The sequence below is a fragment of the Acomys russatus genome, chromosome 4, assembly GCF_903995435.1.
Source record: "Acomys russatus chromosome 4, mAcoRus1.1, whole genome shotgun sequence".
In the NCBI taxonomy this organism is placed as follows: Eukaryota; Metazoa; Chordata; class Mammalia; order Rodentia; family Muridae; genus Acomys; species Acomys russatus.
The window spans coordinates 75,481,107-75,496,096 of NC_067140.1; the positions used below are offsets into that span (position 1 = coordinate 75,481,107).

A 14,990-nucleotide genomic window follows, 5' to 3' on the forward strand; every position below is an offset into this window, starting at 1 on the left:
CTGGGCAGAATTCTACCAGATTTTCAAAGAAGAGCTAATATCAATACTCCTCAAAGAATTCCACAAAATAAAAACAGAAGGAACATTGCAAAACTCATTCTATGAGGCCACAATCACCCTGATACCTAACCTACACAAAGACTCAACAAAGAAAGAAAATTTCAGACCAGCTTCATTGATGAACATGGCTGCAAAAATACTCAAGAATAGAAAAAGATCTTTACCAACAAACCCTACATCCCACAGAGGGCTAATATCAAAATATATTTTTTTTTAAACTCAAGAAATTAAATATCAACAGACCATAACCCAATTAAAAACCTGGGTGCAGATCTAAACAGAGAATTCTCAATAAAGGAATCTCTAATGGCCAAGGGGCACTGAAAGAAATGTTCAACATCTTTAGTCATCAGGGAAATGTAAATAAAAATGATGTTGAGACCAAAAACTCAAGTGACAGCACATGCTGGTGAAGATGTGGAGTAACGGAAACACTCCTCCATTGCTGATGGAGTGCAAACTTATACAACCACTGTAGAAATCAATCTGGTGGTTTCTCTAAGAAAACTGGGAATAGTTCTATCTCAAGACCCAGCTATATCACTCCTGGACATATATGCAAAAGATACTCCACCACACCACAAGGACATTTACTCAACTATGTTCATAGCAGCTTTACCTGTAATAATCATAAACAGGAAGGAAACAACCTAGATATCCCTCAACCAAAAAAATGGATAGATAAAAAAAATGTGCTACATTTACATAATGGACTAGTACCCAGCTATTAAAACCAAGGACATCAAGAAACTTCCAGGCAAACGAATGACACTAGAAAAGATCATCCAAAGTGAGGTAACCCAGACTCAGAAACACAAACATTGTATGTACTCACTTATAAGTAGATTTCAGCCATAAAGTACAGGATAGTCATGCTACAATCCATAGATCCAAAGAAACTAAGTAAAAAAAAGACCCCAAGGGAGGATGTGTGAATCTCACTGAGAGGGAGAAATAAAATATACTTCCTTCCATGATGCTTTTGGTCACCGTGTTTCTTCACAGCAATAGTAACCCTAACTAGTATTCCTCATATGCATGAAGTTCTGAGTTTGAGCTCCTAAGCCACAATAGTGAGTTAAGGCCAGCCTGTAATACATAAGACCTTGTCTCAAACATTGATATAATCTATGTAATTCTTAATATTTTAGAAATTTTTAAATATTCACGTTTAGAAGTCATTTATAGATACTATAAAGCATATTAAATAAGCAGCATTTGCTTATCATCAAATATTATCTAGGAGTTTACCATCACATGAAATGTCATATAAATACTTTTAATAACAATTCAATGTAATTTTTTGCAAAATATGCATGCATGTATGTATGTATGTGTATGTTACATATATACATATATAGTGTCATGTGGAAAGAAAAAAGATCACTTTCCAGAATAGTAAGTACCAACTTAAATTTCCTTTGAGATTTGCTCTGAATCCCCAGAGAGAACTTTAAAGACGATTCATGCAACCCCATCAGAAAACCCATTAACACTCCTTCCGTAAGAGAGGCCCACTAGTATCCTTCCTCTAAACCTCAACTTTCCTAGAGTTGCACTGACCTCACTGATACCATTTCTATGCTTGCCTTGCTCTGTGTGCACCCCCACACACAACCAGCACCCACTCACTCCAGTCAATTCACAAACAACCAGCCTTAAAATTTTTGTAAAGCACAAGTCAGCACCGTTACCAAGGCTGAGAACCTGAGGCTGCGTTCATCATAGAACCTAAGAGAGAACCCACTACTATTATTCTGCTAGATGAATATAATATCAAGCCAATACCGAAAAACTTCACTACACCCATAGGCAAGAATGCCTTGCAATCCTCATCAGGCAAGCTCGTTTCTGCTGTTGATGGTGAGATGGGGTGATTAACAGAATAACCGACAACTGGTCACAATGCAGATACTATAAGACAGCAAGGAGTTCAGCCCTAAATGCACCATCTACATCGTACCCCTTTCTTTCAAGGCCCAGGGTTCATCTCAGAAGAGGGATTAGAAGGAATATAAGGAGCCAGGTGTGGTTGATGACTAGAGTTAAACTGTGTTTTCTGGAGACAAAAGAACAGCTGCACATATGAATTGACAGCAACTGTGACAGCAGGCATAGGATCTTCACAACATCAAGCTAGAGAAACTTCGAGCATCAAGCAGGGAGGTGATCAGGAAGTCCCACCCCTGGATGAGAAGGTATTGGCGACTGACAGCTACTGGAAAGAAAAAGTCAGTTCTGTAAAGGGTTATAGTCTCTGAGAGGCTGTCTATGTTCTAGTAGGTGATCATAGTATACCCAAGCACTAAGTGGACTCCATGAGTTTAAAAAAAGAAAGAAGAAAACACATGAGATTGGGAGGAAATGGGAGGAAGGGTTGAAGAGGAGAAACTGGACAGTAGAATAGAACAAAGCACCTTATATGCATATACAAAATTCTCAATCAATAAAAAAGGTATAGGAGAAAATAATACGCACTAAATTTAAAAACGACTTCTATCATTTCATTGTACATCATAAATACATATAACTAAAGACAAATTAGGCTATTAACTACTTAAAGCTCGCAAACATAAAGCTCAAGAGATCACTGTGCTAGGAACAGACACTAAACTAACAAAATGCTGAATTTGTGGGGGTGGTGTAAGGTGCGTATGTGTAATGTATAAGGTCTGAGGTGTGTGCAGTGTGTATACAATGTCTGTGGTGTGTCTGTGATATGTGTGGTGTGGACAGTGGGTATGTGATGCGTGTAATGTGTGTGTGGTATGTGTAATGTGTAAAATACATGTGTGGTTTTGGTGTATAATATATGTGTGGTGTGTGTAATGTGCATGCAAATGTGTAGATATGATGTGGGTGGCGTGTATGTAATGTGTGTGACATACAAGTGAGTGTTTGATGGGTGTGGTGTGTACAATGTGTATCTAATATGTGTGATATGTGTGATATGTGTGACGTGGTGTGGGTATAATGTAGAGCATGTTGGGGGCGTGTGTGAAATGTACTGATATGTGATGTGTGTGTGTGTGTCCTGCACCTATGCACAGACACGAAGAGAAGTCAATTCCAGGTATCTTCCTCTGTCATTTTCTACCTTCTTTTGAGTCAAGGTCTCTCAGTGAACCTCCAGCTCAACCACTTCAGAAACACCGGCAGGTTAGCCAGCCAGGGACTCACCTGCTTCTATGCCCCTCCTCCATAGAGATTACAGGCATGCACACCCACACAGACCTCTTACTTGGGTGCTGTGACTCTTTCCCCACTGAAATATCTGCTGAGCATGCTTAAATTTTTTTTAATCACAAAATTTTTCAAAAATACATGACCAATTTGATTTGAAAGTTTATGTCGTCCAATCTAGCAAAATTCATATTCTGAAACCCGATTCTAAACAGTTTAGGATAACGTTAGGAGGTATGGTCTATGAAGGTGATTGGCTCCCAAGGCCAAAGAGCTTTCTACTTAGTTTGATTAAGAATCCAAGCCCGGTATGGTGGCACAGACCTTTAATCCCAGCACTCAAGAGGCAGAGGCAGGCAATCGCTGTGAGTTCGAGGCCAGCCTGGTCTACAAAGCAAGTCCAGAACAGCCAAGGCTACACAGAGAAACCCTGTCTTGAGGGGGAGTGGGGGGGGGGAGAATCCAGTGGACTGCCTTATCCTTCACTACATGGAAAGAACTCAGCCCCGACTAGACACAACAGCTGCTAAATTCTTTGTTAGACTCCTCAGATTTAGGATTGTGAGAAATACAATATTATTTCTAAGCTATCCTGGTGAAGAATAACTACATTTCGTTACAATAGTCAATGAAATTAACAGATCATCACTGCTTGCTTTAGTAATTGGGAACATATTGTTAATTTTACTCATGTACAGCACTTCCACAATTATTTTGAAGGAAATCCAAGATATAATATTATTTCAACTACAAGCATCTTGTATTTGTATCCCAAAATGTACCCCAGGCTGGCCTCAATTCACAGTTCTCCTGACTTAGCCTCCCAAGTGATGGAACTCTAAGTAAGTACCATGGCATCGAGACAAAAATTGATTATTCTTAAACCCTCTCCAAAAACTCAACATAACCAATGTTGGGCATGGTCCCACACACCCATAATCCCAGTAGTTGAGTAGCTGAAGAGATGAGGTAGAGGGACTGCCATGAGAATGAAGTCTGCCTGGGCTACATAGTGAGTCACAGGCCAGCATAGGTTACAGTGTGAGTCCCTGTCAAAAAAAAAAAAAAAAAAAAAAAAAAAAAAAAAAACTTAAGCAACAAATCTTTGGTATTAAAAAACTCCTGACTTCCACTGTGAGTTATAGAGATATAATGGGCATTTTAGCTAAGACATCTTAGGAAAAGCCTATTGTATACACTCACTCTCTGCCCTTAAACTGATATAGTTTTGACTTATAACAAGGTGAAATTACCTCAATATTAAATGCATTCCCTGGACTTATGAAACAAAATCTAATGTGGGGCCTGAAAAGAATCACACTTTTTAAATAACTTAGCTACAACCGGAAATAAAATTTTAGAGTGCCTATTAAAATATGAAAACATTCAATGCACAAAAATGTAAAGTTCACAATGTCTGCAATCCAGTACCAGAGCAGAAAAATAAAACCTAGAAAGAAGGGGAGGGGGGGAAATCACTCAACTCAAAGAAAGAAAGAAAGAAAGAAAGAAAGAAAGAAAGAAAGAAAGAAAGAAAGAAAAGAAAGAAAGAAAAGAAAGAAAGAACTTCTTCAACAAAGAGTGTTGGAAAACTCCTATTTTCATAAGTAGAACAAAATAAAATCTGTCTATCTCACATGACAACAGTCGATTTAAAATGAATCAAAGATCTTAAGTAGGACCTGAAACTTAGAAACTTCTAGAGCACATGAGGAAAAAGTTCCAAGGTGTAGGAACAGACAAGGGCTTTCTGAAAAGGATTCCAACAGCACAGGAAGTAATTCCAACAACCCCCCTGCCCTGTTTCTTCTTTCCTCCTCTTCCTTATGAGCCAATCACAGTGCATTATGTAATCATTCCAAAGTGTCTGGTGCAATTACACACGGTAGTTAGAATGAGAAGTTCCTCAAAAGCCTCTGGATGCGTGGTGCCCAGTGTGTGGCTGATACAGAGGACATGGATGTGCACACTGGCTGGGGGAAGTATGTCACTGAGGACAAGCTTTAAGGTTTGAAAAAGCTCACACCCCTTCCAGTTAGCTCTCTCTGCTTTCCTACTTGTGGTTGTGAGCTCCCAGCTTCTGCTGCAGTGCCTGTGTTCTATCACCGAGGACTCTACGCCTCTCAACAATAAGCCCAGTTAAACTCTTTCTTCTACAAACTGCTTGGTCATGGTGTCTCTTGCATAAATAAAAAAATAATTAACACAATGCACATTTTTATGTAGCCTTAAAAAATACAACTATAAGGCCGGGCATGGCGGCGCATGTCTTTAATCCCAGCACTTGGGAGGCAGAGACAGGCGGATCACTGTGAGTTCAAGGCCAGCCTGGTCTACAAAGCGAATCCAGGACAGCCAAAGGTACACAGAGAAACCCTGCCTCGAAAAACTGAAAACTAAAAATAATAATAATATATATATGGATATATATTTATATATAAATGGAAAATCCAAATAGCATAAAAGACTAAATAAATATAAGAAAACCTTCAATTCAGGACAATTGTTACTGGGCAAAGGTACTCCATATGGAATGTGGGGATACGGGACAGTGTGAAAGGTAAGGATCCACTAAAATACTTAGGTTATCTGAGCATGATGGTTTAACACCAGTATTCCCAACAATGAGCAGGCTGAGGATCACAAGTTCAAGACCAGTCTAGGCTATATGACAAGACACTATCTTAAAGAAGCATGAATAAAGAAAACTTCAGTCTAGATAGCCTCAAATATTTTGGTGATTATTATTTCCTAACTTAGGTGGTATATTTATAGGTTTGGCGGGGAGTGTTTGTTTTAGAAACTATAGCTGGGCATGGTGGTGCACATCTTATCTTAGCACTCAGGAGGCAGAGGCAGGCAAAGTTCTGTGAGTTCAAGGCCAGCCTGATCCATAAATCAAGGTCCAGGCCAGTGAGACCTACATAGTGAGATCCTGTCACAACATATCAAAAAAGAAAAGAAAATCTAAGTTAAGCTTCTTCTTTTAAAACTTGTCCAATGTAAAGATGTCCTGCTATGCACTGAGGTTGATCAGCATAAAGGTAGGGTTCCCGTGACAAGCATTACTGCACTTACAGAAGAAATGACATTCTCGGCCAACACCTTCCACTGTTCTCTCCCTCCCCCCTTCCCCTCTCGCTCTCCTAGTCCCCTTCTCTCTTCCTCTCCCCTCTTCTCCCTCTCTTCCTCTATCCTTCTCTCTTCCCTCCTCCCCATTTGTTCCTTTGTAGCTTCCTCTCCCCCTCCCTCTCCATATACTTCCAATGTGAGGACAGCACAAGGCAGCAACTAACTGTCTGCAAGGCAAGGAGAAAGACCACATCAAACCTAAGCAGGCTACAACCGTGGGCCTCAACTTCTGAACATTGACATTTGTGAGAGTTGGAACTTTGTGTAACATCTGTGAGAAGATACTGTGTTGTGGAGTAAATTATCATCAGTGCCTCCTCCTTCTCTGAACTTAGTAATAAGACTAGAACGCAATTTTTTTATCCACTGAGTCATTTAGGCTGTTTACAGCTTTATACTCTGCAAAGAAAATGTTATACTGTACTCTTTATATGATTGATTTTTATTTTATGTGTTTGAGTGTTTCGCCTGCATGTATACATACCATTCATGTACCTGGTATGCACAGAGTCAGACGAGGGCATCAGGTCCCTTGGAACTTGAGTTGTATACAGGTGTAAAACACCATCTGGGTACTAAACCATGGTCCCATAAGTGCTCCTAACCTCTGAGCCTGCATCTTTCGAAGCTGCTTTTTGTTTTGCTTTAGTTTTCTGTTTTGTTTTTTGAGACAGTTTCTCTGTGTAATCTTGGCTGTCCTGGACTCGCTTGGTAGACCAGGCTGGTCTCAAACTTACAGAGATCCTCCTGCCTCTGCCTCCTGAGTGCTGAGATTAAAGGCACGCACCACCACACCCAGCTGCTCAAACCCACTTTTTAACCTTTAAATTTGTTCTGCACTTTTCTGAATAATGTGACAGCCTTATTGCTCTTCCATAAGATAGCCCACAGCCCCAGTACAAGCTACTTTATTTATCTTTTTCCCACGAGCACAGACTGAATTCCCTTAAACTAACTTGTAAGTCTGTTAATGACCTTTTAAACCTTTTTATCTCTTCTCAGTAAGATATAATAATAGTTGACTCATGATCGTTGACAATACTCAATGATTTTTTTTCTAAGAACATCCCAAAACTAATTACTTTAGCAGTTGCCTAGCAGGCACAAAGCCCTGGGTTCCATCCTCAGCTCTGACCAAAAAGACAAAACCTAATTGCTTTAGAAACTAGGTCCCCGTATCTATGATAGGTTTTGAGTCTCACAACAAAATAATCCTAACTGATTACTCTGTGACTAAAATTCCTCTTGAGAATTAATGACGCACAAATCCAGAAATTAACTCTGACCTCCTTTGATCCACGAGGCTCTATTTCATCTGGAGCTTATCACCGAGCCAGTGTTCCACCATTACAGAACAAAATATACCTTAGTCTAAACCATGTTACTGCTGGCAGGGAACCAACAGGATCCGTCCTCTGTGACTAAAGCAGACTTCAAACGCTAACAACCCGAGACAGAAGTCAAAAGAAACAAAGTGATTACCAGGGAGGAATTCTGCCTGCAGAGAGCTTGCCCTTCTGCCCTTCACGTAAGAGTCTGTTTGCAACTGAGACTGGATTCTTGATTCCTACAAAATAAAATTGGCATAAAAAGAAATCAGAAATGTCTTCATATTTATCTACTTCATTTTGTGCCTGTTTCAATAATAACTTTAAAATACATGGAAATTCTTCTACACATATGCCAAGAGCACTAACAGAAACTGAACAAGAACACAATAAAAATGTAAAAGACACTCTAGTGGAGTGGCTCTCCCTTTATTTTTAAGTTGGATAATAATTTTATTTATTCATTTATTTGTTTGCTTGCTTGCTTTACATCCTTTTTAAAGATTGATTGATTGATTGACTGATTATGAATTCTCTATCTGCATATACACCTGCATGCCAGAAGAGGGCATAAGATCACATTATAGATGGTTGTGAACCACCATGTGGTTGCTGGAAGAGTGCCAGTGCGCTTAAGCACTAAGTCATCTCTCCAGCCTCTTACATCCTGACCAGTTTCTCTCCCTCTTTTCCTCCCAGTTCTTCCTCATACTCCTCATCCCTTTCTTTTCAGAAAAGGGAGGCCTCCCATGGATATCAACCAGCCTTGGCATATCGGTTAAAGTAAGACTTCTTCTGGTGAGGCTAGAGAAGACAGGAGAGAAAGTTCTCAACCTGAGGGCGGCTACCCATTTAGAAGTCGAAAGACCCTTCCACAGGGTTGTCTAAGACCATCTGCATGGCAGATATTTACAGTTTGATTCACAGTAGTAGCAAAATCACAGTTGTGAGATAGCAATGAGAATAACTTTATGATTGAGGGCACCACACCATGAGGGACTAACTGTAATAAAGGGCCACAGGATTAGGAAGGTTGAGAACCATGGCTCTAGGGAAATTCTGACCTGAGACTAAAAAGCAAGCATTACAATTTTTTGAACACAGTGGTAATATAGGATACTTTAACATATATTCAGGCCCAACTTCACAGTGTGAGCAGAAACACAGCCAGGGTCCTTTTCTGATGGGAAAGGAGCCCAAACACGAGACACTGAACACAAAGGGTGGAAAAACGTCACCACACCTGTACTCCTATCCCTGGGAATACTGAGACAGAAGGATTGCCGCTGCTTCAGGATAGCCTAGGATACATAGTAAGTTCCCGGCTCTTAAGTAAAACTTTGCCTCACAGAACTTAACAAGAGTCATGACAGAATTAGAACTAGAACAAAACAACTTTACAACTTCCTTTGTAACTCATGTCAATTACCTGCATTTAATCCTTCCTTACCTCTTATATTTAGCCTTTCTTGTTTGCCTTTCTTCATGTTATACTATACCCTCCTCCACCATTTGTTTACACACACACACACACACACACACACACACACACACACACACACACACCTATTATTGGCTAGATTCCATGTATGAAGGAGTACATTTTTTTCTGAGATAGTGTGACTTCATTTAATACTATACATTCTAAGTCCATCCATTTTTCTGCAATTTTTAACCACATTTTTCTTTAAAGCTGAGTAATATTTCTTATAAAACAACTAGGTTAATTCCAATTCTTCGCCATAGTGAATAGAGCAGCAATAAAGATGAGAGTGAGAGTAACTCTGTGGTATAGGGTGTGGAATTCTCTGACTATATGCCAGAAGGGAGCTAGATCTTATGGTAGTTCTGCTTTATTTTATTTTTTTAAAGATTCCTTTTTTTATATACAGTATTCTGCCTGCATGTGTGCCTGCAGGCCAGGAGAGGGTACCAGATCTCACTACAGATGGTTGTGAGCCACCATGTGATTGCTGGGAATTGAACTCAGAACCTTTGAAAAATAGACAGTGCTCTTAACCTCTGAGCCAACTCTCCAGCCCCTCTACTTTTAATTTTTGAGAGCTCTCCACACTAATTTCCACAATAGTTGTATTAACTTGGACTCCCACAATGATTAAGGGTTTCTTTCTCTCCACATCCTCTCCAGCATTTGCTGTCATACTTTGTGATGATAGCTATTTTAATTGTGGTGAGGTGATATTTCAAAGGAGTTTAAATTTACATTTCTCTGACTGCAAGGGTGTTTTGTTTTGTTTTGTTTTGTTTTAGCAGTATCTTTAGTCTATTTGCTTATTTCTTAACTATCAATTTTATTTCCTTGGTATTTATTTTTTTTAACTTTTTATTAATTTATTCTTGTTACATCTCAATGGTTATCCCATCCCTTGTATCCTCCCATCCCTCCCTCCCATTTTCCCCTTATTCCCCTCCCCTATGACTATGACTGAGGGGGACTTCCTGCCCCTGTATATGCTCATAGGGTATCAAGTCTCTTCTTGGTAGCCTGCTATCCTTCCTCTGAGTGCCACCAGGCCTCCCTCTCTGGGGGACGTGGTCAAATATGAGGCACCAGAATTTGTGTGAGAGTCAGACCCCACTCTCCACTCAACTGTGGAGAATGTTCTGTCCATTGGCTAGATCTGGGAAGGGGTTCCTTGGTATTTAAACTCTTCAATTCTTTGCATATTCTGGATTTAGCCCAGTGTGGAAGTGCAGCTGGTAAAGAGTTTTTTTGTTTGTTTGTTTGTTTTTAAATGTTTTTAATCCCAGCACTTAGGAGACAGAGGCAGGCTGACCTCGAAACTCAAAGCCAGCCTGGTCTACAGAATGAGTTCAAGAACAGCCAGAGCGGGGGCTGATGAGATGGCTCAGAGGTTAAGAGCACTGATTGCTCTTCCAGAGGTCCTGAGTTCAATTCCCAGCAACCACATGGTGGCTCACAACCATCTGTAATGTGATCTGGTGCCCTCTTCTGGCCTGCAGGTGTTCATGCAGGCTGAGCACTGTGTACATAATAATAAATAAATCTTAGAGCAACAACAGCAGCAGCAGCAGCCAGAGCTACAAACTCTGCTAACACAGAGAGACGCTGTCTCAAAAATGCAAAAAAGGAAGGAAAGAAAAGGAGGAAGAGGAGGAAGAGATGTTGACGACGACGACGACAATGATGATGATGAAAGAACAACAGCAAAAGCAGAAACAGAAACACTGTTGTTCCATCGGTTATGTGTGTAATGGTGCTGTTTCCTTCATTTGCTTTTGGAACACAGTCCAAGAATCGAGTACTGTGAGAAAACTCCATGAAAACAAGACAAGAGTTTTGTGACCTCAGCTTCTACAAAATCCCAGAATTGTTCTTGGATGTGCTTTCATATCCCTTCCAGGTGCAGCAGATAGGAGTGAGTCTACTTTAGATTATTCATTACAACTGGATATTGTTATTTGTTTAAACGCCTCTAGGGAAAAACGTGTTTGTGCCACATGCATCTTGTCCTTGTGGTTGTTAACTCTAGTCATGCAATTCTTAACCCTCAGAGTACAAACCGGTCGAGGCTCTGAATAATGCTGGCTATTGCATGAGACTTTAGTCCACCGCATTTTAGGCTCCACTCCTCCAGGTTCCACTGCCTTTACAGTGGTAAACATTTTGCTGTACAGAAACTAACCCCACCTATCAACAGATGGGACTACATGAAAAAAAAATTTTTAATTGTGCAGGAGAGGTGCAACAATCCATATGTAGGACTGGGAAACTCCCAGAGAAAGCTGATTCTTCTGCAGGAACCTAACCTGGCAGAGAAAACATTCTGGAGGCATTTATTTTCATATGCATAAAGATTTGCAATCCTCTTCCTAAGTTATATCAGCTGCAAGATATAATTTAGGAGGTAGCTCAGTTTATAAAGTGCTTACCACACTAGCACAAGAAAATGAGCGTAATCCCTAGAGCCCACATTTTAAAATCCCAGCCACAGTAGTGGAAGGGAGGCCTACACAGGCAAATCCCCAGGATTCCATGGCCAACCAGCCTCGCCTAGCACACTGAAAACCAGTAAAAGACTGTCTCAAAAAGGTAGGGGGTGCCTAAGAAATGATATCCAAGGTTGTGCTCTGGCCTCCAAGACTGCACAAAAACATGTACCAGCACACACACATGAACACGCACACATGCACTCACATGCCCACGCCCATGCACACACACATGAACATGCACACATGCACTCACATGCCCATGCACACACACATGAACATGCACACATGCACTCACATGCCCATGCACACACACATGAACACGCACACATGCACTCATATGCCCATGCACACACACATGAACATGCACACATGCATTCACATGCCCATGCCCATGCACACACACATAAACATGCACACATGCACTCACATGCCCATGCACACACACATGAACACGCACACATGCACTCATATGCCCATGCACACACACATGAACATGCACACATGCATTCACATGCCCATGCCCATGCACACACACATAAACATGCACACATGCACTCACATGCCCATGCCCATGCACACACACATAAACATGCACACATGCACTCACATGCCCATGCACACACACATGAACATGCACACATGCATTCACATGCCCATGCCCATGCACACACACATGAACATGCACACATGCACTCACATGCCCATGCCCATGCACACACACATAAACATGCACACATGCACTCACATGCCCATGCACACACACATGAACACGCACACATGCACTCACATGCCCATGCCCATGCACACACACATAAACATGCACACATGCACTCACATGCCCATGCACACACACATGAACACGCACACATGCACTCACATGCCCATGCCCATGCACACACACATGAACACGCACACATGCACTCACATGCCCATGCACACACACATGAACACGCACACATGCACTCACATGCCCATGCCCATGCACAAAAAAGATAATAGTGAGGTAGGAAAACACTCATACTCATTCCCAACAAAAAACAAACTGATGACATGTTTACTCTATGCTATTTCATAACTTTACATTGTTTTAATTTTCACTTTTGTATTTGAGTGTTTCCTTGTTTTAGCATTCATCTTGCTTTACAGCTTTTGTTGCTGGGGTTTTTTTTTTTTTTTTTTTTTGGTTGATTGGTTTTGGGTTTTGTTTCTGTACCTATTCTATGGTATTTTTTCTATTACTCCTCATACATCTAATAATATGTTTTCCCTCTTTTTCCTACTTCATTCCCTCTTGTTCTCTTTCCTCATTGCCTTCCTCTTCTTAATTCTATATTAGAGCTTCTCAGAGATTTATTACAATTGTTAAAACTACAAAAACAAGGAAACAACATTAAGAGCTGTAAGAGAAAGTACCAGCTCGCCTACAAAGACAAACACATAAGGATACTGGGTCTCTTAAGAACGTTAAGTGTCAGGAATGCAAGGAATGATATACATCAAGTCCTGAAACCAAAAAACTGCCAACCAAGAAAGCCATGTTTACACAGTAAGTTCTAAGCCACATAGAGCATCATAGTGAGACTCTTAGGTAATAAATAATGATGATGACTGACGATGATGAGGATGAGGATGAGGATGAGGATGATGATTGGACAAATTCCCAACAAAATCTTTTCAAAACCTAAACCCTTCCACATAGAAAAAACACTCACTGCTCCGGAGTATGAGGCCAGCCATGATGGCATACACTAACAAGCCACTTCCCATGGACTTCACCTAATTTGCCAAAAAAAAATTTATAAGGAAAGGATGTTTTTTAATAAAGAGTAATAAGGCATTTTAAACCCAGAAAAAAAAATAAGTAAATGCTGACCCCAATACACATAATAGTCTGAACTTTGTAAGAAAACTAAATGCTCAAGGTAAAAACAACAACAATAATAATAGTAATAATATTAACAATAAAGACAATAAAAAAAATAGGGAGACTGGGTTCCTATCTGTGGATAAGTATAACTTCTTAAAATACTATAACCCACTAGTTTGAAAAAAAACGGGGTTGGAGAAATAACTCAGCAGGTACGACCACTGGCTGCTCTTTCTAAGGACCTAGGTTCCATTCTAGCACCCACATAACTCACAACCATCTTTAATTCCAATTGCAGGGTACCTAATGCCCTCTTCTGGCCCTGGTAGGTATTGCAAACAATTAGGCCACATGTTTACATGAAGGTAGTCAAAATGCTCACACACATAAAATAAAGGTTAAAAAAAAAAAGCTGATACCTTAAATGCATTATAATAGAAAGCCTGCTCAAAGATAACATTAAAAGAGTGAAAAAATGAAATAACAGCTTGGGAGAAAATTTCCATCATATATGCATGTATCTGACAGGATTTTTTTATTTAATTAATTTATTCAGATTACATCTCAATTGTTTTCCCCTCACTTGTATCCACCTGTTCCTCCCTCTCTCACGCTTTCACCCTATTCCTCTCCCCTAGGTCTGTGACTAAGTGGGACCTCCTCCCCCACTATATGGTCATAGGCTATCAAGTCTCATCTTGGTAGCCTGCTTATCCTTTCTCTGGGTGCCACCAGGCCTCCCCATGATGGGGAAGTGGTCAAACATGGGCACCAGAGTTCATGTCAGAGTCAGTCCCCACCCTTCACACAACTGTTGAGAATGTCCTGTCTATTGGCTCGGCCTGAGTAGGGTTCGATGTTTACTGCATGCATTCTCCTTGCTTGGTGCGGTAGTATGAGCAGACGGCCCTGGGTTCAGATCCACCCATCTGACAGGATTTTTATCTAGATATACAGAATATATATACAAAGCAATAAAAAGGAATATTCAATAAAAATGTTAAAAAATTGTAAATGAAAACTTTACAAGGACTTCTAAAGGTTGTATAGGTAGAAGAAAAGACATTTTAATATCATTAATCATAGGAAACCTCAGAACAAAACAACTACGGAAATATCAAAATGGCTGATTTTCAATAATAAAAATATAAAAAAATCAGCAAAAGGGTAGAGTTATTGTAATGTTTATACACGGCTAAAAGGAATATAAGTACAGCAAGTGCTCTGAAACTAGCAGCAGCCACAAGCAAAGCATTAATACATCTAAACAGTTTATGCCAACTCCTAAGATATACTCAAGAAAAGTTAGTGCACATTTTTCCAAGACATGTATCAAAAAAAAAAAAAAAAACTCTCATTACAACTTTATTGACAATACTCTAAAACTACAAACTGTGCATATGTCTTAAGGAATAGTGGGTGAAATAAGCTACAGACTAGCTTAG

General features: G+C 40.1%; 1 protein-coding gene across 12 annotated transcripts in view; it reads right to left on the reverse strand.

Moving 5' to 3' along the window:
* Tasp1 (taspase 1) overlaps window positions 1–14,990 on the reverse strand; it is a 234,226-nt gene that overhangs the window by 163,749 nt on the left and 55,487 nt on the right. For all 12 annotated transcript variants that reach the window (XR_007830524.1, XM_051144739.1, XM_051144735.1 and 9 more), the window contains one exon: window positions 7,858–7,942. Coding sequence is in view for 11 of the 12 variants with exons in the window: in XM_051144739.1 (XP_051000696.1) it covers window positions 7,858–7,942 (85 nt within the window). In the remaining variant the exon portion in view is untranslated. The remainder of the gene's footprint in view (window positions 1–7,857; window positions 7,943–14,990) is intronic.